Genomic DNA, 25,200 nt, shown 5'->3' with positions numbered 1-25,200 from the left:
GGGATCTTTTGCCCCTACAAACAATGTCTCTCATTATCTTTATAGCCTTAACATTTAAAGGCTGCCATTAAAGTCTAGCATTTCTTGTGTTACCCGCACAAGGCAGAGGGAACAGGTTTTCCCTTTTGTCTTTGTTGATCCTAAGAACAGACCCAAGGGAAGAGTGACACTGATCCCTTCATAAATATGCTTTCTCTCCCCATAATAGGAATTCACAAAGAGAAGACTTAAAAAACCCAAAACTTAAAGAAGTAACCCCCAAACATACAGACACAAGGAGCACGTTTTCAGTATGCACAACTTTATTTTATAGTTAATGGGTACAATTACTTTTCAAATGCAGCTTTTTAGAAGTGTAAAAAAACTTAAAATACATCTCCAAATTTGATATCTGACATGCAAAGACAGAACAGTAATACTCAAAATGCATACAAAAATACCACTTCTTCCTACTGGAAAAAATTAAGCACATCTAGTTACACTACGTAAAGATATTTTAATTAGTACAAAACTGTAGAGAATTTTAGCTTCATTGCAAAATCCATTATTTTGGTATCCTTAATTTTGATGGATACATAGAAAATTAAGCACATAACCACTGAGAAAGGCATTTGAATGCATTCTGCATACTTCATCTTACTCTTCTGTGCCACTGTAGGCTTTGAGAGAAATGCTGTTTTTCAGAAAATGTTTAATATTTTGTGCCTGTTAAATTAAGAACAACCATGCCTGGAAGAAATACACGAGCCAAGAATAAGTGCATTTTATCATATTTTAACACAATCCCAGATCAGATGTCCTGTTTGGAAAAGAACTGGAAGACTGTTGAGTATTTAATTGCTTTTTAAATACCTGTACAGACAAGAACTAGAGAAAGTTCAAAAAAGAATGTAATGATGTGTCTGTCAAGTAAGAATCTGTACTCAAACTTCACAGTGCCGATGTTGCCTTGAGGGAAAAAAAACACCACTACCATTTTTTTACCATCTTTCTGTAGACTGTGTCCTGCATAACAATTAGCTGAAAGCTCACTTACCAAGTAGATTATTTTATTTTTTACTTAAAATGTACATCTGTTTCAGAAAAGCAGAACAGCTTCTAAAAAACAAGTCACTGGCCTTGTGCACTGGCAGCTGTTGCAGTAGTCACGTTAACAGGAGCTGGGGCCATGGCTGAGGTGCCAGCCTCCTGTGAGAGGCTGGCAAGGGGACAGGAGGAGGACAGGCAGAGTTAAAAGCATGAATTGGCAAATCACAGACTGGGCTGAAGCACTGGTGCCAATAGAAATGAATGTTTCCATCTGCAGAGGTGCAGAGTGGTCTGATTTGTCTCTTGAACACTTGCCCCATCCTCAGATGGTGTGGATGCCCACCCCACAGCCTGTGTACATTGTGAGTACAATCCTGCTGTTTGCTGGCTTGGACTGGAGCACCAGCATCACCTAAATTCAAGTGTCTGTACTGAGAAATTTCACTGTTGTGAAGGCTGAAGTCTGTGCCTTAACAAGAGACTACAGATTTTAGATTGGTGCTGTTACCCATTATTTAAGATACTGTCCAAATGGCCAAAGTTTGTAGGATTTTTTTTTCCCTGATTTTTTTTCCCTAGGATCCTGAAGCCAGAATAATTTATTTAGTGCTTAGCTCTTTCACTGCTACCTGCAGCAGAAATCTCTGTTCAGTGTAATGTGAGAAAATTTCTCTGATGGAATCAAGTAAGGAGAATTAAATATACTGAAGGTAATTTTCCACATTGTTGAACTTAAAGGCATTTTGTACCTGGACATTTCTTACACTTCAGTTTTTATCTGTTTCCTTACAATGCAGGGTTTTTTTCCCATTTAAAAAATAATGTAATGCTAAAAAAATTAAGGTAGCAGTCAGTTTTCCATCAAAATACATTTCTTCTTCATGAAAACTAAGAATATTAGTTAAGGATTAAAATTTTGCTGCTCAAATCTTTATCTTCTGTGAATTATTGCACTTGTGCATTATGAACTTTCATATATAAAAGAACAGCAGCAGTTTGATGTAGACTATTAAAAGAAAAAATCTCTATAAAAATATAACTATTCATTAAACAAAAAATACACCTATATTCCATTTAAAAAACCCTAATGTCAATACTAGGTCACATTCTGACTTTCTTGCTTACACTCAGTATCAGCCTGTTTTACAGATTTCATTAAGTACCCAGGCACTAAGGTTTTCCTTAATTTATGTCATGATCTGCCTACATGAAGATTATGTAACCTAGCCAAAATAACCTTCTCTGTCCCTTATTTAAGGGACAATCCTTAATAGAGTGCAAGACTTGCTACAATGGGATCAACACAGATCTAATGAACCCATACCCAAGGGTCTTTAGAAACTTTTCCTATTTGAAGTGTTACTATAGTTCAGTGCTGTTTCCTATTCATGTGACAGTTTCACCTGTCACCTCTTTCAGTGATCTAACTACCTGCAGCAATTTAAGGAATTGCTTGAAAAAAATGATCATGGTACATTTTTCAAGGCTTGTCAGCACATATTCTCACACAAATGTTCTTGAATTCAAAGCCTTGGCCAGCTAGAACTCCAGCCCTTTTACTAGGCTTTGTAGAAATATTGAACAAAAGGCTTGCCATCCAAAGATTTTGGTCTCTTCCACTCTCTTGGGCAGGCCACAGAGCAGCTTTTCATCCTGTACACACTGATAAAAGTGTAGTGCAACTTCTGCCTGACTAGTCCCAAAACTGAGTACATCTTTCACAATGGTCTTCTGATTTTCTTTTTTATTAATATATATCACAGCAGAAAGTGCTTGCAGAATCAAAGTCCAGAATATTTCTGGGATAATGCTAGCTAAAATTTGGAGAGTTATAGAGATCTGTATCATTCAGACAAACAATCAGGGTTTTCTTCAAGTGCAAAGATTGTTTTCATAGCAGAAAATGCTGGTATGGATAGTACTGGTGGGTGGATATTGCTGTGCTCTCACAGGCAGGACGGTACCAGCAGTCCTTCAGGAGGCAAGTCGGCGCATAGCCTAGAGAAATGGGTTTGGAAAGGTGCAGAGAAACAGGCTGTGGTTAGTTCTCAGTGTACCTACACCATCTGGGAAAATGACATGTTTGTGTAAACTAAAAACTCAGTGAAAGTACAAAGAAAGTAACTTCTGTAAACTGTGCAGGTTGTGCAAGAAGCTGTCTGCTGTGTTAAAAGAAGAACGAAAGGAGAAGGTTGATCATCATTTTGGGCTCTGGTGCCTCAAGCCTTACAAAGTCTTCTTTCAGGTGCCCAGCTTATATTTAGATCTACTGATAAGCCTGTGTAAGGCAAAAGTAATCCTAAAGCAAGAGAGATGAGGAGATAATCAAGCAAATATAATCTACTACCATCTCAAGAAAAATGTGACTTCCTCCACGTAGCACTGACGTTCAGTATCCAGAGAGGGTTAAGTATTTATGGAGCAGGTACCTGCTGAGGGCCATACTCCCACAGCATGACTCAAGGCTACCGGCAGAGGGATGGACACTTTCAGTTCTGAAGTTCTTACCTCTTCCTGAACATCAAGTTCATCATCAGGCTGGCTGGCTTCTGTGAACTCTATGGGTTCTTTTGACTCCTGCATCAGTGAAATCTTGGTAGAAAGAAATTAAGAAACATGATGAGTTACATGTTGTCCATATAATTGAAATTTATTTTTTTACTCTAAAGTACCTTAAAATAACTTCCACATCTTAGAATAGTCTTTTGGTTACTGTTTCTTGACAAAGATGATGATTTACTTCAGCTGAGAGGAACTTAAAAATTGCAGAGCCTTTGGGCCTGTCTCTGCTCATATGACTAGTTATGGCTTTGTAACAATAATAAAGTCTATCTTTAAACTGCTGTATAGCATTATGAAAATGTTAATGTCTAGCAGAAAAATTAGTATGAAAAAGTTATAAAAATAAGAGTCCTAGCCTAGTTAATTATCAGTAATATTAATTTTAATTGTTATTTATTCCTAATACTGTAATAGTGATTGCTAGGAAAGGAATTGTGGTGAAAAGAAAGGAGGACATTATAGGACCATTTTCCTAATTAGAGCTTTTTAAATGCTACAGAGCACAGCAAACCTTTAAATGCTACAGAGTGTTCTGGTTATCTGAAAAAAACACAGAATACAATAATGAAATGCACAGAGAAGGGCAGCAGGAATTAACACTAGTGTGGAACAGCTTCTGTACACATCCATGCCTAGTAGAGTGAGACTATGGCTTTGATCAGAAGTCTATGGAGCGTTGGGAAAGGGAGCAGAGAATAATTATTCATTGCAGCTAACAATCCAGAAGTCCAGCAGGCCTAAACCAAGCAGGAAATATTTGCCATATAATTGAAAATTAGAGAACCCATCTCCACAGTATAGTGTCACAGGTTCCTAAAGAAGTATTACAGACACATTTAAGAAAACTCCATCTGTAGCAATTAAATATCATGTTCCAAATGCAGTCTCCAGCTGATGAGGTTCTTAAGATGCCAGTAGTCAGAAATCAGAAAATGTGTCTTAGGATGAAGTGTTTTCCATATGTGCTGTTTCTCATATTCTTTTCACTAACAAGCTCCTGGAGCTGACAAACCCTTCCTTTAACCTACAAAAATACTCATGTACTACAGAACTGCCTAATTTACTACACTCCCACTTTTTTGGTACTACAGTTCTAAGTCTAGATTTCAAATGTGCCACAGAAACTTCCAGAATGAGTGCTAGATGATGGAAGGAAAGGGAATGTACTGCTGGATATCCTTACCTTCTCAAATATGGGATCCTGGTTGTCACTGTATGTCATTTGATTCCTTATGTAGAGCACTGCATCATGGACAGTCAAGAAAAATATGTCTTTCCTGACAGTGTCATCAAAGAAGGCACCCCGTTCCAGCTGAGATATAAGGTTGTCTGAATAAAAGTAAGTTGTAACTTGTTTATACAATATGAAGTATTTAAGAAATAAAAGTTAAAATAAATGGTTGCAACTGTCAGAAATCAAGGGAATCCAAATGAATCCATCAATTATAGTTTAGTTTTGACTTTTACTTTCCATATCTCCTTTGCACCCCACAATTTTCTGTGTCCCAGCAGAGCCAACAATGCTTATCAGTGTTACAGTTCACATATTTATTAGTGTGGATGCTACACAGACACATCTAGAGATCCCTTCTCACCTTCATTTTATATTTTGCATGAGTGAAAGTAGAAATACTTGCATATTTACCTTGATATGAAGCAAAGTATACTCTCACATCAATTCTCTCAAACTCTTTAATTATCTAAAAAAAAAAAGTTTGCAACAAAGACGTCAATAAATAAAGTCTGAAAGGAGAAAATACATATCTGTGTGTATGTCTGTGTAATGTATAGGCACATACACTTCATTTTTTTCTGATTGTCTTCATTCCACATAGTACATTCTGTTTATTCATCATAATTAAGGTACTGCTATACTTTGCTATACTTGAAAATCCACTAGTCAGGTACCTGATTGCTGAAGTGTCCTCTCTTCAGCTATGTAAGTGGAAGTACCCATTTTACATGCACAAGCACTGCTGCCAATTAAGGCTGTCATTCTGTTCTCAAAATTCAAATAATCATCTCTCCAAGGGAGACCACCGGGGGCTGAGCGAGCTTTGTTTCCCTCATGTATGTGTGATATGATACACTCATTCACTGGCACATGCAGAATTTTTACACAGATTTTTCCCTCATGCAGTGCACAGATGGACCTGTCCTTGGATGAAAAAGCTACATATGGAGAGAGTCATGTCAACAAACCCCATATTCCATGTACCCAGGCAGGAGGCTGGTGCAAGGCACACACTGCTCCTGTATTTCATTTTGTTAAAAGGCAGGGGACTAAAATCTACCCCTGGCTCCCTGGTGGCAGGCAAGTCTCTCAGATTAGTGTTTTCAGAGGTGATTATTAATTCTATTTCTGTTAGTTGATAAACTTGAGTCACGGGAAAGATCTGCTTTTATAGATAGGCTAAGTGATCCCAACTGCAAAATTAAGTTACTGAAAGCATTAATCTGAACATACAAACTATCAGAAAAAAATGAGGACTGAACAATCTGGTCCTACACACTTGTAACTGGGCACCAAAAAATAATGGAAATACTTGGCCTTAATCTTTACACCTCATTTCCTTCTTCCTAGGAAGACACATAATCTCCTTATTATGTACTGCGAGTCTGAAGATTAATTAATGAACATTGATGAAGCACTTGATACTAGCCACAGAAAATACTACAAAGAAATGAATCATTCATCCTCCATAATTAAAAAGAATGAATAAATGAAGGAATGAATAAATAAATCTTTTGGTTAAAAACTGAACTGGGATGGTAAGATGAAATTTTTACTACCTCTGTAGTAAAACTTGAGTGAGCATCATCCTGTGCCCAGATTAAAGCAGGAGGCATGTGGAAAGAAAATATATAACTAGAATATTTTATAATATATGCATATAATGGGACCACATTTTGCAGTTAATTATTTTGAGTACTTGACTATGCACCCTTCATATTGTTCTTTTAATGCATTTTTCCCACTTTAAATACACACACCACTAATATTCTATTTCTTGCTGATATTTTCATATTTATATTTTCATGGTATTTTTCAACAACATTCTTTTTAAAACTCAGAAATTAATTTCAGCTAACAGCTCTGGATTTACATACTATTGACTAGTTTCATTTTCACAGAACATCAGAAAAAAATGCCCTTACCGTTTTTATTGATCTCACAGCTACAATATCCAAGAAGGTTACTGCTCCAAAATCAAGAATGAGACTGTGGATGGGCACCTTGGGGATGTTTACTTTGACTGGGAGTTCTGAATTCCAGTCCACCTGGATCTCTACTTCTTTGGTGGGAACTTGAGGATCCTGGTTGTCTTCAGGTTCCTCATCAGTCTCAAAAGCTTCATTATTAATACCAGGCTCACTGATGATGCCATTCTAATGCACAGATAATATATGGAATATAGAATTTAATCATGGGGAAAGTTTGAGAGTTACAGAAAATACCATCCTGTGGTACCTTATGTTGAAGGAATTGACAAGACATAGACACTTGTGACCAGTATCCCCTGCTCCCAATCCTGGTACTGTGGGTAGCATAACTAATGCCATTTTATAAGGCAAGGAGCCATTCTCTATGGCTAAACACATCCTGTATTTGTTCCCTTTTCCCTCATTCTCAGGCCCTGAAGGTCCTGTGAACCAATCACACAAACCAAATCAATTTCTTCTTCCTCTCCCTGCTTGCCTCAAGGTTCCTGGGCACCAGGCTGATCTCTCCCTTCCTTGTTGGCCTTGAAGATCCCAGGCACGTGGGCAAACCAGGTGTAGCTGGTGACCCCATCAGAGAAAAGGGAAGTGAAACACAGGAATTGCCACAACAGAGCCCTGTCTATGGCAAGTCCTGTGTGGGAAATTTGGACCAAAACTGCTGCTAACAGTGAGACACCCCCAGGGGCCAGGGATGCCTGCACCGTCTTTTGTTTTCTCTGTATTGGTGACTCAACTTCTTTCATGTCATTTTTAAGTCTAGATTATGATTGCTATATTGATACATTAAACCATGGATTAAGATCTCACCTGATCTGCAGGGGGTCCAGGTAGTTAGAAACTCTAACTTTAGTTAGGGTCTGGGTGATTAAAACTGTAAGTTAACTTAAGTTTTATTATAAATTCTGTATGCTACCATGTAGTAAGTCACACTTTTCATCTCTATTTCAAAGATTAGTACAGAATAATTCATAATTAAACCTTAACTAAGAAGTTCCAACAGTAACCCTTTGAGAAAAAAAATAGACATAAATAATTTTAGAAAGACCTACCTTAGTAGCTTTTAATTTCCCCTTCTTGATTAGCTTTTGTATTTTCCTCAGTGCTTTGAGTCTCTTATTATATACCTTGACTGCATCAAATCCTACCTACAGAAAACAGACCAAAATTATTTAATTTAACTCAGTATAATTCTGAGGAAATCTCGAGGACAGTTAAGAAGCTTCCAAACCAATAACTTATCACTTACAGTGGATTTGAGGCTGCTTTTCAGTCCATCAATGTTAGCATAAAAAATTGGACTTGAAAACTTGAGAATTTTCACACCTTCTGGTTCTATAACCTGTTGCCAAAGAATATAAGGTTAAACAGCAACAGCCACATTTTGACAAGAAGAAGCAGTTTAACTATTTCAGTTACATATCTAATTTTAAAAAATTGCATGGATTTGTTGATGATTGAGGGGATTCTGTTTTTAGAAGTTTACAACCCCAGCATGCAAGATGGACCAACTATTTGGATGAAGAGGGTGCTGAAATTTGATATCTTTGAAGACCCCCCCTTCCAAATTCAAGTTGTGTGCAGTATGCAAGGCACCACCTTTTCTTACACTGATGTGTAGACTGAAGGAAAACAATCCAGCCACGACTTACATTTTTGTAGTCCTTGACCTTCTTGTAGATGTCTGTGCCAGGAATGTTTCCAAAGCCTCCCCATGATGGACTAGCAGAAGTAAGGACAGTGAAGGTAAATGTCATACATGGGCACTCACAGAATTGAAGGGATTGCTGCATACAAAGTGTCTTTGACTCCTGTGGTTTGCTTTCCAATGCCAAACTAACAGACTTGCAAAAGTGTTGAAGATATTTTGCATCAGTATAGTAAACAAGCCTTTATAAAAACAAGGCACTTTGGTCTCAGCCTACTTAATGCACCATTTTAATTAAGAGCTGAGTGAACAACTTGTTCAATTGGTTTCCCAAACCAGAAGAATATTTTAGAAGTAAATAAATTTGCTTGAAGTTTGAAAAACCAATTTTTTTACACTGAAAAAAGAATTTCATTCTAAATCAACTGAAATGCATTTACATTATTTTCAGATTATGTAAATATTCTTGTCCAACCTTTTAAATTTTTATTTTAGTCAATAACAAAACCAAAATGTTTTGCAGTCTCCAGATATATATTTAACAGCTGAAGCAAATTGTTTTGAAGTTTGTAAGGCCTCATCTCCCCTTTATATTTTGGTAACATCTGAGTTGAATTTGGGAATGCTTTTTTGAGGCTCTTCAAATTTCATTTTTTTATAATGTACTATTGTGTAACAATTTTTACAAGGCTTTATTTTTTTGCATTTGCTGACAGTGCAATTATACCTTGGTAATGCTATTTACCATACTCTCTGAACTCCAAGCTGAAAGACAGAAGTTATGTTGTATTTTCAGATAAAAGGTCAATGAAAAATAGAAAGATGTCTGAATAATATTCTCCAAATCCACCTTTTCTCACCATTCCACTCCCATATTCTTTAAGCAACAACAAATCAGCCAGAAGCACAATTTTTTTCTTATTCTCATGCTTTCTCTTGCTCTTCTTTTACAGCCATACAATCAGTCTTGTATAAGCAATAAGTGAAAAGGTTATTGGCATGTGCAACATACTGTAGTACTATTACCTGCTGAGAGTTACCATAATGATCGATTCACTACAAAAGCCATACATCTGTTTATATTTGATCTAGAATGTTCCTGTCCCTTTTCAGAACTCAGCTATGTGGGTGCACATAAAACATATGGCTAAGTACCACCAGAGTGGCCAACATGATATAAAATACTGATCAAATAATGCAGCTTCTCTTTTACCAGTGTAAATAAATGATAGCTCACAAAGAGTGTCTTGTTCTAAAAGAAACAGATTTTTTTCATTTCAAAATTTTTGTAAACCCAAATATATATTCTGTCACAAATCATCTTGCATTTTAGCATATTATCTTCCTTTTTTATTACATAAAACTAAGAATTATTGCTGATTCTGTATTACTTACAACTGAACTCTCAGCACAACTGTCAGCAATCCAAACAAAAGGCCAGCAAGTAATCCCAAATCAAGTCCCAGAATGATGGATGCTATACATGTAAAAACCCAGATCATCTGGAGAAGAAATAACAAACATAAAATATTTTCATTTTAACATATGACTCCTGGTCACACTAAAGAAACACTAGAGCAGGTAATACAAGAAGCATATTTTAACTTTGGAACTGATTGTAGCACACGAGCAATCTGCTGACTTCCATTCAGAAGTTGTCTTCTTCCTCCAAGATGCTTTCATCCATCAGATTATTAGGCATAGTTAGCTTTTTAGGAAATAAAGGGGTTTTCAACATAACAATATTTTTTAAGGATCTGATTCCTTTGATGAAATTAAAGGAGATACAGTTAAACACTGTATTTACTTATTTCTGATGATGGCAATCTTTGATAATCTTTCTTAAAATTGGAAAGAGTTTTATTTTACCAAGATGTAAAATACTGTAAGGTGCCCCCCATGCAGACAGATAGGGAAGGAAGGGGATTTCTCAGTGACAATTAAGAATCAGAAAGAACTGTTGCAAAGAGAGGTATTTCATATTAACAGGTTGATGGCACTTCTCTAAGATCTCCACTGAATATTCAGGCAGAACAGTTGAAGTGCACTCCTCAGTTCTTTCCTACATCACTGCCCATGCAGTAGACTCAATTTTTTTAAAAGCTGAGTGCTTGCACTTCTCACTGAAGTCAGTGGGATCTTTCGTCTATAAATCACTAAATGATTGACTAAAATATCTGAGCTCTGTCTAAGGCAGGCACTGCCCAATGACACTCACTGTAAAATAATGGGAAAAATGTCTTCCATGCAATCTTTTCCTGCCCTAAGAGCCACAGTGAAGGTCTGCTCCACAGAATACACAGTGGGAGATGTGAGAAGTACCCTAAGATATGGTTATAGTGGTTCATAAGAAAAGTCTCTTCATACAGCCCTTAGCATGCCAAATGAATCCACATCCTAGCTTGGATTAGTCTTACCACAACAAAAAACCATTTTTCCTGAGGACTATGAGATTATTCAGGCAAATGGGATGTTCATCTGGTACAACAGAAATGTATGTGCATGAATTAAGGAAAGGTCTCTGACTCATTTAACAGTGCAAAAGATAAAATCAGAATGGTAAAGGAGGCAGCAGGCCATCTGCTTTTGAAGCCATATCAACACAAGATTGCTGTATACTATGGAAATGGCTATGAAGGAGTTATCAATGCACACAAATACCCTGACTGGCACCCTTACAGCAGGGTTTAGGAAATAAGGAAGATTAGCAGAATACTGACCTAAAAATGGTGAATTTTTTACTGACCTTATAGCATTTGCATTTTGAGGATACACATAGAAGTTTTCTGATGTTAACCCCACAAAATCCTGCTTATGTGGTAGTTAAGAGAAACTTGGATGGCATTAAAAGGTAAAAAAAACCACCAAGAGTGGACAAAAACATTCAGGAAGAAAAAAAATTAGGTTACTTACAGCATCCACTTTATTCTGTCTCCATAGACGGGGAACATCAAACACTTGCATGAACATCCCTTTCAAGTTAGCTATGACTACAGCTGCCAACACAGACTGTGAAGAAAAATAATGAAAAAATGGTATTCAGAAGCAAAGATACATATTAAGATAGTGCTCAGCATCACACACTATAAACCACAGCCCTGTCTGGAATCAGATACCACAGTTTAAAGTGGGATATTAATCTTGCCCATCATAGTTGAACATGTGGATCTGATGTGGCTGTGCTGCAGAAGAGTACAGTACCTTTTGTAAGGGCTCTAGCAATTTCCCCAGGGCAACAATGGAAATCAAAACGATCCCAGCTGAGATTATACCAGCAACCTGCAAAGAACAGTGTTTATAGGAAATGAACTTACTATGATTCTATCATCTGTTTCTAGGATTACAAAGAGAAAACTACAAACAGTTGCACATTACATTTCTTTAGGAACAGGGAGACCTGCCAAAGTGTCATTGTGTTTAGGCATATGTGGGCAACCATTATTCACTTCAGCTAACACAGAGGGAATTCAATTAAGCAGGAAGTCTAAACAAACACAGGGTAGTAGCTCTTGAGGGGTTATGTTACAAAGACAGATGAATGGAGCCGTCTGTGTGTAAGCTGGAAAAGGAGCTGCTGGATAACCTGCAGTTTTTCACTATTAAGAACCACACAGCTATAGTTTGGTAGAAGAAAGTAATTTATGATCATGATGAAGATGTTCCATGGCTGATGGTGGATGGCAAATGGCAGAGCTGCTCAGGCCAGCACATGGGAGTTTAAAGATACCATAGCCAGCTGGGAGAGATTTCCTCCCACATCCTACTGTGATAAACTCAGTCCTTTAATTGGAAATAAAATTCTGGGGCACTAGAGTTAAAAGATTTCTGACCCCTAAGGTAACTCATGCTATGTAAAACTTGATTGCCCTCTTCTGGCAGAGCTACAAAAATGATTCACTACTAGAGCCGTGGCTTTCCATGCGCCAGCAACGCAATTGTTTAAGGACAATTTTCATCTCACAGGGAAATCTGTGCACTACACAAAATTAAATTTACCTCTGCACAGTACTAATAAGAAGAGGCCATTACCTGAGTCTTTCCACCAGTACTTTCTTGGACTGCAGTCCGTGAAAGAGCAGTAGTTGCAACAAAACAAGAAAAGGCACCTGAAAAGATGTTGCTGAACCCAAAGGCAATAAATTCCTGAAAGATAATTGGATACTGCTGTAAATAAAGATGCCTGAAGACAGTTTTTCAATGGAGAAAGACAGCAGCAGCTTCTGCAGTAGTTGATAAAGTAGGTAGCACAATAATATTACGAAAAGTATGAACTAGTTATAGCTGTTAAATGTTTACACAAGTGCCTCTCGTGCCAGTGCAGCTACCTCTGCTTGGAAACCAACACAAAGAAGTTGGTGTACTCCCCCTGAAGTGGACATACTCATCTGAGTAAAAGGTGTTTAAAACTTCCATCAATGTCATCAAACCTAACATTTCTAAGAATTACACTAGAATAATTGAATCAAGAAATGAGTATTAGAAAAAAATTAACTTCCAGGTATCATAAGCTAAACAAGTTTATTGTACTAAACTCAGTACAATAGTCTGAATTTAGACAAGACTTTAACTAATGCAAAGCACTGTATTATCAGTAGAACTATTAAGGAACTTTGCAATAATGCACAATTTCACTGAAAACTTCCAGTTTGCTAAGTCAGAAAATTTTCACTCTAAGCATCCTAATGAACTCACACTAAGTCTGAGGCAGCACTCTCATAGATTTCCCCAGGGTCACTGAAGCCAGCACCTACTGATGCTGGTTTTTCTGCTCAAGTGACAAAGACCCTGGGAGCTTTATGTCCTGGGATCTGGGCCATTCCTCTGCTGGGAAATCAAGAATTTGGGAGCTGTCTGCAACCAACCCCATATAATTGACAGAAACCTTATTTTCACCAAGCTGACACAGGCACAAGAGCTTTTCACTCATTGCAAGCTTTTTAAAATATAATTTAATATTTGATTTTGGCTGTCTCCCCTCTTTTGTACAAAATTAAATTTCCTGTAAGTTTTCATTTAGCTTCAACCACAAGAGCAGTAACAGATCTAAATGATTCATGACTATTCCCATGTAACCACTGTGACTGATGAGAAAATATTGGAGGTATGGTTCCTAGTGTTCTTAGGTGTTAATGATCTGTATCTATGAAGATAATGTAGACACTGATAGATAATAATATCAACCTGTCCTTCAAAATTATTTTACTACCTGCATTTATGATGTTATTTTAACTTCTCCAGATCAACTAAACTATTTGCTCATCATCCTGAAATGCATTTAACCTTTGCTACATGTAAAATTCATAACATAGAAATGAAAGGAAGGCACTCTGCTTTTATAAACTGATTCTTCTACTACAATATTTAATCAGTATCTTTGAAGGACACCACTGCTAGCAGAACAACATATTAAACAGAACAGCATAAACAGCACTTCTAGGATTATGTATTATTCTTTGAGATTTATTAAACTGAAAGTTGGTGCATTTTTGTCACCTTTAAGACCAAGTGTTACCAGATATGACCTTTGAGGATTGTAAACTGACAAACAGAAGCATAATTTTCTTATATACAGCAAAGCAGTGTTTCTAAAGTCAAACTTTATGTAATCCATTAGGACTAAAATAAAGGATTCAATAAACAAAATACTCATCTATTGGTTGTAGTGTGGGCATTTTCTAATATGCTCAAAGGATAAAATTAAAAATTAGCATAGATGCAGGATGAGGAAGCTTTCTGACATTTTAATTCCACACCACGGGCGAGCAACATAACCCCCAGTGAAGACATTGAACAAATGCAGGAATCCTGTACAGCCTGTGATGCACAGCTCATGGCACGTTCTAGCTCTGTGCCCCTAGAAACCAATGCTTAAAGCAGTTCAGCCATTTAGTGCACACAGCTACTCCAGCACGTTCAAATGCTGGTAGGCACTTGTGTGTAACTTGTGTGAAGCTGCAGGACTGATCTGTTAGGTTCCAGGTGCAGTTACATTGATGTTACTGGAGTCATGCTGAGAAGTATAATAATTTATTAACTGTAAAGTTCAGCTGATTCAAATCCTGCATGAAGTCTAAGCCTAAATAAAGCTGTCCAGAGCAACTTCTTAGCTTAACATTGCCTTCATCTGCCCAAGCAACCCACCTCAAAATATGCCTTACAAGTGGAAGTGGAAAGTAGGTTGCTAGGCCATGTCAACTTGACATCACCAGAAAATTCCCCTTTACAGTGCTCAGCCCTTTCAGAGCTACTGCAGTCACTAGACCAATAAAGAAGGAATGAAATAGTATGAAAAGCCCATACTGCAGCTGGATCTGGCTCATCTCTATGTGGCCATTCCAGCTATTTTTTTTCAAGAGTTGAAAGGATTTCTCCTGTCAGACTTCAGTGCTTGTCTGAAAAATGTATGTGAATGGTGTTTCTTTCATTTGGCTACATAAGTCAGCATGTTTTACATTATAAATATCACTATGTTTATAAACTATTTTGGTTATACATACCTGATTTCCATCAATAGCATAGTCATACTTGGTTGCATATACCTTCCCCACAGACACAGCAATAGCATAAGCAACAATAGCAATGGAAAAGGAGGCTGCAATCATCTGGGAAAACAGGCTGACATTTGGAGGCTCAGGAGGCAAAAATCTAGCATTCAGAAAATATATTGGTGTTACCAACTTTGATTGAATTCCATTCTTACCAGAACTGTCAAGGAGTTTGAGGCAGAGGCATACAGGTTGCTTATAATATGAAGTGTAATGTTTCAAGTTAATAAAAAGGTGGAAACAGCCCATTGACATACAGAACACGCTTATCTAGCTCACCCCAGCCCAAATCCTGATGGTATTAGTCAGCAACAAAGTTCCCATTGTTCTCAGCATGACTGAGATTTGGCCTTATGATAGCAAAGTGAAAAACTACATTTTTTGAAGCATCGAATAAAGAATGTATTGAATAGTGTGATGAATTATATAAATATGTTAATGCCACTTCATACTATTGTTAGCATACTTCTTCAGTAAGATCTCAGAAGCATCCCCTACTGTGTTTCCACAAATTTTAATTAATTAAGCCCTGAATACTAAATGGAATGTGAAGGTTACTACTGTGAAGTGCTCTGAATCTTTCAAGTGGAAGTCTCTCTGAGTGTAATCCTCAACATCCTTGTTCCTATGAGTATGGAAGTGACAGAGTTGATTGGGATAACAGTAGCAGCAGGATTGTGAACTGCAGTGGGATAACTCAGGATTACAGAAATTAAATCTATGCAGAATTTCTTTATTAAAAATTATTATTTTTTAAAACCATTTTCCACAGTCCCATAGTCACTTCATGAACAGGAAGTAATTAATTTTCAGATGGACTTCATGAATTAGACAGACATTCCTAAGCCCATTTTACAAAAGGAAAGCTAGGCAACACATTTGGGTGGCATAACTGATAGAGCCAGAAGTAAAACTCAGAAAATTCCCAGATCTAAGTTCTAAACTCAGGTTACAGCTCTCAATGTTTCTTTTATGCATTTTCTCTTACTACAGTAATTTTTAGCCAATTAAAATAATACCTTTTCCCCACAAAACAAAGAAACTCACCCTCTTGGAATGCTCTTAACAATGCCGGCATTGTATTTTTTTTCCAAGTCTGCAGCATAGGAAATGCCAGTGGCTACTATTGTCTGTAATAAGATAAAACAAGAGTTCTAAGACTTAAAAAGATTCCTGTCTTCCTGTAGCTAGACCCATCAATTTTATCTGTTTTCAGCTTTTGTTATGCCCCCTTGCTTACCACAATCACTTCTATTGGTATAGGTATAGGTATCTTGTGTTTGAAGCGATCGTTTATTTCTTTAACTACCATGCAGACAAAAATAGTGAGGAGTCCAGCAATGAGATCTGCAATGTTGGTGGTCCCAATTTTTTCAAATGTTTCAACAAGAGTCTGAAAAACAAAAATAACAGCATAAAACATGCCCATGTCCATTTGAAGGATGTGCAAATACTCATGAGATGATCCAGATGCATAGGGTTTTGGAGAAGGCCAAGTAACTTCATTCAATCCTAGAGAAGCCTGAGGAAAATGTATTGTCAAGGTGCTATCTGTAAATGGATTTAACAGTGAATTTAATGGAAAAAGCATAACTGCAAGAATTGTCCACATAGGGGGCTTCTGCTTCCCAATTTTAGTCAATTAATACTAAGTAAAAAGGGCTAATTCTCTGTGTTTTACCTCTACCTGTATCAGAGAAAGGAAGGGAAGATCTGGAGCTTCTTCACTTTGACAAATAGCAAGGGAGATCCTCATTTCTCTAAAGAGAGCTAGCAGACCCATGGGCAAAGCTCTGGTTCACTTCATGCCCAGTTCATGTGGTCTGTGCCTTAGTTGTTTCCTATTTCCACTGCTGACAAACAGAGGATGAGTGTGAACACACAGGTCATACCAGGCTGTGGAGAATCCTGCACTTCAGAAAAGCAGCCACTACACCTCACTCTACAGTAAATTAAGCCTCCCAGCAGAGTTTAGCCCAGACTGGAGCACTCAAACTGGGCTGCAATAGGCTGCTCCCTTCTCTACCCTTCCTGTGCCCTTGCTTGATCCTATTGTTTATTACAAGTTATTGAACAGAGAAAACATGAAGGGATGATTACAGAAAGTCGCAAATACTACTCTGTCCCACTCCTAACCATCAGGGTAGTTCTCACTTGCCTCCTGTCTCCAAGAAAATGTAATTATCCCATGCATAGTGAAGTAGCTGTAGCAGAACCATCTGGTAGAAAAGGGGCTGGAAACAGACTTCTTGCATCCTGGTTAGCTCCCCCAGTAATGAGCTTTTGGTTTAAACATAAGAGGAGGCTTGCAGCAGCAGCACTCCCACCCTTCTGAACAGACTTTGGTTTGGAAATACAACATCTAAGTGCTGAATTGGCTATGTTTTCTAAGTTAAGAAGCCTTCCTGAAACACTGAATCAGACGCCCTCCCTTGGCTGACAAGCCATTTCTTGCCCATTCTTCTGTTTACCACAGATCCCATGAGAATGGCTGAGCACCTCTTGCACTGCTTCACTCCACAGGGAAACAGTAAATTCCTAACTTTGGCTGCAGATTCTGCTAATGTTGGATGCTTGGTGTTGCAGTTTGTTAAACACTACTGAAGCAAGTCCAAAACTTGCTGAAGCAGACACAGCAAATCACTGGTTGAGCAGATAACAAGAAATAACAATTTCTTTGCTCTACATGCACCTGCAAACACATTCACCTGGCTCACCTGCAAGAACACAGAAGCTTTGAACTTTAACCTAGAAAGTCAGCATCCCACTCAGCCTTGCTGGAGCTGGAAGAACCATGCAGTCCTTTCAAAAAATGTATTATACTAAATTATACCATTCATTCAATAAACAAACAGATGGAAAAAAATGCTGATTAACAAGTCCATCATTCTGCCAGGTTTGCTGTAAGGTATATTATACAGTAAGTACTTTGTCTCATCTAACTTTCCTTGTTCTGAGGGGAAGAGTTTTCATTTGTTCTGAAAAGGCCCGTTAAGAAAATAATTTCTTACCCCCACAAATAATCCTCCAGATCTCTTTTTAAATTTTTACCTTGCTGTTTATAGTTCTATTCATCCTATTATTGTTAATCTAGATGCCTGCTGTATTTTTCCTAATCTGGTTGCCAGAACTGGCATGTAAAATCTCCAAATACATTTTTTCCCCTAAAACAGCCTCTTTTAGAAATATGAAGTGCTATGGAACATCTAAAATGCTGTGAACCTAGATAGTTTCATGCTGAAGTCAGTGACAATACTCTGAATAATTTTCCTGGGAAAGGATACTATTCTGTAGTACAAGACCTCTAGGAATTCAGTATTTCTGTAATGCAGCCAAAACATTTCTCCATTTGAGTGTTTTCTAAAAAAAATCAACAAATGGAGTTGTAACAGCAACAATCAGCCTCACATTTGCTAACCAATAGGTACCTGGCCAAAGGGTGGGAATCTGTATCCTTTAGGAATTCACATACATGGCTACAGTGGGAAATGGAGAACAATGCCCTTTACCACAATGATCTGCTGGTTTAAGTGTAAAGAGCTTTGGGAGATGACCTGACAGGGTTAATAAATGTCCTTCACAATAATAATAAATATCCTTCACATATATAATAATAATAAATGTCCTATAAATAATAATAAATGTCCTTCACAATAAGTGAAAAAGCAAGGGATGGGACAAACTGTAGTCTCCAGAAGTGAAAAACTGTTTTGCTTGGCATTTAAACCTCATGTGAAAAAGTGCTCTGTCTGAAAAAGACTTCAAGATGGCAATTTCTGTGTGAGGAACCCCAAAGGCAGCTATTTAGAACACCACGCTAAAAATAAACAGCTGCAGATCTTCGTGAAAGGGAGAACTAAAGGAATGCCCTATATTTACTATCATATATATGAACGATCCCTGTGTGAAATGGAAGCAGAAGATAAACAATTATATAAAAATATCTGTCATAAAACCAAAGCCGATTAGAAGGGCATACTTACATATATTATGGAAAGGACACCATTATAATTTTTAGTTGAAACATTCAGAACTATTTTCAGTTGTGACACAAGCACTTGAAAAGCAGCTGCAGTTGTGAATCCCCCAACTAATGGATCTGCAAGGTACCTCACAATGAAACCAATCTGGAGAACTCCAAATATAACCTAGAAAAATCATGAAGAATATCAGCTTGTTAAATAACAAAAAGGTACACTTTTATTTGGAAATTTCTTATGCTTTGTTTTCTCTCTTTGTTGATGCAGAGTCTTAGGACAATATTTGCCCCATTTCAGCTTAGTGTAGCTTAGTATTGTCCATCCAAGGAAATAAAGGAGACCTGAAGCAACGTGTGAAAGGAAGCCCCAGGATATGCACCATTAGTACCCAGTTTCATGCAGATCTTCTGGTCTGCAATGGCAGAGCTGTTCTGCTCTCTGTGCTCCCAGTCATGCTGTCAGAGACTCCATACAGGATATGAAGCTCTTTAAAGTTTGTGATAACTTTCCTTCATTTTTGTGTTTTACTACAGGAAAATATCTGACTACTGTAGTAGGCATTTTTCTGCCATTAACATTAAAGCAGTGTCAACCTTGTGTATTCAAGTCAACTATTTTACCTGTAAAATTCCAACCAGGAATGTGAGAGTACTTGCAATCAGCACTCTCTGTGCATCTCTGGACTCAGTGTCTATCAGTGCCCCTGTGACATTAGTCCCTGTAGCATTACTGCCTTCTATGAGAAAATTCTCATCTGGGGCCATGCTCAGTACAACAGATCCCACCATCAAACTGACCACTGGGAATGGACCTGTAATGACAAACACAACACACTGAACTTTAACACACAGTGAAAAAAAAACAACATTTATCAGACTAGACAAGGAACTCTACTTCAAAAAAATCATGCAATATTGTAATTGGGGTACATTGGTAGTATTAGGGGGCCAAGAGCCACAGGCACTGCATACATGAGACAAAAATACTGCACCTTCTTTAAATAACTTGTGTTGTACATACAGATAAGCAGTTTCATGCTTTGCTTGAGCCAATTTAGGGCTGCAGCGAGGCCAAAAGTGGCAACATGTTCAACACACTCCAACCATCTCCCTTCTATCAGCATCACAACCAGACAATACAGATCACCGACCCAGGTGAAAGCAACATTTATTTCTTTGAATTTTAGGGTTTGTTTGTTTGGTTGGTTGGTTTTTTGTTGGTTGTTTTTTTTATTTTTTTGTCATGGTTAGTTTTCAGCTGATCCAGCATGCCACATGAGCAGGGTTCCCAACAACACACATGTGGCAGGAACATGATCCAATGGGTAGAACCACATCTTTTGGCAGTATTGTGCTATTACATTGGCTAAAGATGACTGAAACTGTACTTTGGGCAAGATACAGAGAAAGTGATCATTGTGCCAGCAAGACACAATCTAAAAGTAATCATATTTGTTGCAGTTATTTACTAAAATTATGCAGGAAAGGAAAATGTCACAAAATGTCTTAAAGAAGGTTAAGTTAATTTCATAGATACCTTAAAGGACACTTCATGAATAAGAGCATTGGGAAAAGCATAAAAAAGGAGTGTTTGATAATCTAGAAAGTAGGAATGCCATCATAAATTGACATAACAAGTCAGATCTGGATAGCAAATGTGAGCTGCTTGGTAGGGTAGGAAGAGGCTAACAAAGTTGAGAAAACATTGATGCAAATGTTTTGATGCAGCAGAGAAGAAAGCTGATGAAAAAGTGTAGTATCATGCCGAAGCTCTGGGAGGGGAAAACAATGTGTTCTTGGTAGATAGGAAGAAGAAAAGACTAGATTTTGCTAGAATGAAGAAAAAGGCACTTCAGTGATCGAGCTGTAAGAAGAATTTTAAGTGTGAGAACTGACAGCAAACAAACCTCATATTCTAAAGAAAGTATTCAGAAAGAATCAACAGGTTTACCCATGGCCTTGATGTGAGGCCCTACAGTGAGGCTGGAGTGGACACACAAGTTCTGGGTCTCCACAACAGGCAAGAAGATACTGTTCACAGTAATGAAAAAAGGATGCAACAAATAAGGCTTGTAGAGAAGACTGAAAGAGCTCTGTTTTAGCCATCTTGAGCTTTAGCTGGTAGACAAAATGTTTGTCATGCCTGCTGAGGCCTTGATCTTGTGATTTCTTGCATAGAGTGTAGCCAAAGACAAGATTTAAACTTCAGCACAAATTCAAGCAAAAAGCAGTGGCATACCTAAACTTAGCTGTTAACAATTGCCTGTATAAAGAAGAAATAAGCCTTAATTTCCCGAGATCTACCAATGTTAATATTCACCATAGCCAATTTGTTTCAGAAAGTAGTTATATTGTATGAAATATGAACATCTGCTGTAAGGATTAACACTGAAATAGATAAATCACTGTTATTTGAACACATGCAGTTACCAACTGAGATGTGCCTTGATGTTCCCAGGAAAAAGTATGTCAGGATGGGGAAAAAAGCAGAATAGAGACCAAATCCAACAGGGACTGCAACCAGCAAAGCATATGCCAAACCTGAAATGATAGATCATCAAAATATCATATTTAAAATCTCTCAGCAATCTACTACCTTGTCTAGATTAGACTTTCAGAAAGATTTACTGCTGTGGTCCAGATGCAATTGAGAATATGCTTTGTTTTGTAAGTCAGTCACAGGCACACATGTGAGTGAGTATCAGGGCCTGTAATTGACTGTACATCCCATGCTGGTAGCTGAGTGAGTACTGAAAGATGTTCCAATCTTTGCATAGGTAGCCCAATACACAGGCTGAGACAGAAACCTAAGTGGGGAACATTGCTGCAAGAGTGTCCTTGAGAGAAAAGGAGGATGTGTGAAGGTTCTAGTTTCAGACAGAAATGTCAAGCATAAGTCTGAGTTATTGCACAACAAATACACTTCGGTATCTTCAGCTCTTGTGAAAACAGGACCACTTCTTTTCCCAGTAAAAACTAATCTACCAATAGTAAGTCACATAAATTTGAGAGCCTTGGTTCTTCTTCCTTTGCATACCTGTGCAAACTGTCAAATCCAGCAAGCAATAAAAAAAAATTGCTTTCAAAATCATATCCCAGTTAGCCAGAGTTCTCCTTCAAAGATTCTCCAAAACCTGTCAGAGTATGACAAGTCCTGAAGTGCTGGTCATTCTGCTGTGACTGACTGAAGGACTGCAAGCAACACACTTAGTTGCTGGGAATTAGGGACTTCAGGGACCTCAAGACCCCAACATTTTTTGCAAATATTTTGGCCAATTTTTCCTGCAATTCATGTTCTAAAATTTCGAGGTGGTTTTTTTTTTAATTATATCTAGGTGTAGATTTGCATTAATTTGGGTTTTTTCCTTTTTTTCTGCTTTTTTTTTTTTTTTTTTTAATGCACAGGTGGGAGACCAGACAGTATATTTTAAAATTGGTTTTACAAATAGATTATATTTAGGATAAAAAAAGACCACTGGAAAAAAAAAAAAGGAGGTTATAGTATGAGCACAATAGCTGTGTTATAAGTAATATGAAAGTTCTATCTAGCCTTTCATTTTAAAAAGGCACAGGGATTCTGTAACTGTGCCATTACCTTCAGCAAAGATCTTCCAGCTCTGACACTCTTCTTTGGGAAAGAATCACTTTCTTTATTTCTCAGGTCACCCCCTGCCTGGGGCAGAAGTTTGTAATGCTTTTTTCCTGCCAGTCTCTGCCTTCCTGGCATGCTCCAAGGGAACAGACAGGAGAGAATACTTGTGTCTAATCGGGAATGCGTAAACTGCTTTCTTTGTTCCCATGTAAATCTTTGTCCTCTTCCACAAACACTGAATTTCCATTGAGGGAAAGTGTGGGGTTCACACAGCTAGTTTTGCCTGCTGAAGTCATGAAAAAAAGTGTGAAAATAGTGTAAGAACTTTACTGAGATTAAATTACTGGATGTATCAGGGTTATAGTCAGTCCTGTCTTAGATGGATGCTGCCTCAGGCAGGTTGGTTCTGTCTCTGAGTCTTCCTTAAGTAGCTTATTTGAACAAATTTCTACTTATTTCTGACACTTTCCTATTTGTTCATCTACCAAAAGCTTTACTAACAAGTGGAAGAAGGAAGGAAGGAAAAGTTAACATCGCAAGCCATGTACTCAAAATATCCATCAAGTTTAATTTTTTAAAAATCTGAATACATCACGACCTCCTTGAGGGTTGTCTTCTGCAGAGACCTGAACAACCTTATGAGATAGATGAATTTTAAAGAGGATTAGATATCAAGGTTGCATTATTTTAGGGGAATAACTAGATTTTTGCAGGCAGTTGCAGAAGAACTATAGGCTTAGACAACCAAGAAAGAGAAATAAGACCACACAACCTATCTGATTTATCACAATGTAATTAAAATTTTAAATATCAAAATAAATGCTCTTTGAGTAAAACGCCTGGCAGAAAAGTTAAATACATCCTTGTAGCACATCACAGGAAATTTAAATCTTCTAGCCAAGGAAAGAAAAAGGAATAAATTAAAACCATAAATTATTTATTGCAAAATAATACCTAATATCTAGTATTAAATAACAAGCCTCAGATTTGTAATTCCATCTGCAAAACGTCCCGGTGTTCAGCCGGCTCCCTTATGGGGACGCCCCGGGCTCGCCTGACTTTACCTTGCAGGGTGGCGACGAGGCCGGTGCTGAGCCCCGAGATGATGTCGCTGATCAGCCACTCTTTCACCCGGTAGTTGGGCAGCCACTCCAGGATGGGCAGAAAGGACTTGGCAATCTGAAAGGCCCTTTTCCTTGAACATCTGCGAGAAAACAAGTGATCAACACACCCCACGGAGCTACGATTGGAGCGCCCCAAGAACCCCAAAGTGGCGGAGAGCTGAGCTGATGAACATTTAAATTTGAGGGGCAGTGGCTGTCACAGCCCTGTCTGCCAGAAGGGACGGGACACGTAGTGGTGTCAAAAGCGCGCTCCCTGAGGAAGCCCGCCCTGGGCAGTGCGATACGCAGGGGAGCCGGGATGCGCCCGGCGTGTGGGGCAGGGGAGCCGGGATGCGCCCGGCGTGTGGGGCAGGGGAGCCGGGATGCGCCCGGCGTGTGGGGCAGGGGAGCCGGGATGCGCCCGGCGTGTGGGACTCTCCATCCCTCAGCGGCTGGAGTTTGCGGGCGCCGGGACAGCGCGCCCCCGGCTCCCTCCCGCCGCCCGGACCCACCTGCAGGTCGCCTGCGCCCGCTCGCGGAGCGTGGGCGGCAGCGCCGGCCGCCGCTCGTTCTCCTCCTGGAAGCCGGGCTCGCTGTAGATGGGCCGCGCCACCACGTAGTGGCTGAGCTCGGCCAGCGGCTCGCTCGCCCGCCCGCCCGCGGCCATGGCCCCGCCTGAGCCGGCAAGCGCGGCCCCCCCTGCCGGCCCCGCCGCGCCCGCGGCCCCGCAGCGCTGTCCGCGTCCTGAACCGCGGCTCTGCCTGCGCCCGCTCCCCGGCCTGGGGCAGGGCGAGCCGGCCCCGCCGCAGCCGCATTTATACGGCCGCCCACGGCCCGACGCTTTATTTACGGGGAAACAGAGAGACCCGGCTCCGGGCCGGCCCGGGCGACGCCTCCGTGCGCCCTCCCCCCGGTGCCCCCTGGTCAGCCCCGCTCCGGCCGGCGCTCCCGAGCGACCGCCCCGACAGCGCCCGTGCCCTCAGGCGGGGGCTGCACTTCAAAGGCGGCGGCCCGCGGGAAGGGCTCCGGGGGCGCGGAGCGGGGCTGGCCGCACGCACACGAACCCGCCGGCAGGTGGTGGTGGCCTCTGCCCCTCAGCATCTGACCCCCAGAGCCACCTGCCCGCCGGCGGCCGCCGAAGTGCTCGCTGTTAAGGCGAGCCTGAGGGAGTGAGATAGGACCGGCCACTCTCGCACACTGCTTGGCCCGCACGGAAGCCTCCTTGGAGTTCCCAAAGCCTTGCTGCGTCCCATGACCCAAGTTCTGGGAGTCGTCTCCATGCATAGATATAAATGCCTAAATAAACAGCACCTGCTCTCCAAACCACCCCGAGCTCATGCAGCAGCCTCGGTGGGAAGAAGTGGCTCGGGCCCCACAGGCTCTTTGTGTCACACCTGAAAGGAGAGAAGGTGGCCCAGGGCTGCAGCTTCTGGTTTGCTGGAGGAGGCTCATAGGGAATGAGTTTCTTGGCAGTCCTGCTGTAATTTAGTATAACAGATAGGACTGGGGCTGAAAAAGTC

At 39.5% G+C, this 25,200-nt stretch overlaps 1 protein-coding gene across 1 annotated transcript; it reads right to left on the bottom strand.

Annotated features, from left to right (window-relative positions):
- Positions 1 to 2,644: 2,644 nt before the first annotated feature.
- SLC26A4 (solute carrier family 26 member 4) lies at positions 2,645 to 24,347 on the bottom strand. Its single transcript, XM_059472243.1, has 20 exons — positions 24,193 to 24,347; positions 23,642 to 23,781; positions 21,416 to 21,526; positions 19,607 to 19,797; positions 18,990 to 19,154; positions 16,247 to 16,399; positions 16,054 to 16,136; positions 14,959 to 15,106; positions 12,491 to 12,604; positions 11,663 to 11,740; positions 11,375 to 11,470; positions 9,857 to 9,963; positions 8,466 to 8,535; positions 8,063 to 8,155; positions 7,866 to 7,961; positions 6,751 to 6,981; positions 5,237 to 5,291; positions 4,775 to 4,920; positions 3,538 to 3,621; positions 2,645 to 3,027 (listed from the first exon to the last, which is right to left on the bottom strand). Exons 1-20 carry the CDS (start codon positions 24,345 to 24,347, stop codon positions 3,004 to 3,006), a joined length of 2,340 nt encoding a protein of 779 aa, XP_059328226.1. The 3' UTR covers positions 2,645 to 3,003.
- Between the last annotated feature and the right edge of the window lie 853 nt (positions 24,348 to 25,200).

This window comes from Ammospiza nelsoni, chromosome 5 (assembly GCF_027579445.1).
Source record: "Ammospiza nelsoni isolate bAmmNel1 chromosome 5, bAmmNel1.pri, whole genome shotgun sequence".
NCBI classification, from domain to species: domain Eukaryota; kingdom Metazoa; phylum Chordata; class Aves; order Passeriformes; family Passerellidae; genus Ammospiza; species Ammospiza nelsoni.
This window is presented reverse-complemented; position numbering and strand designations above follow the sequence as displayed.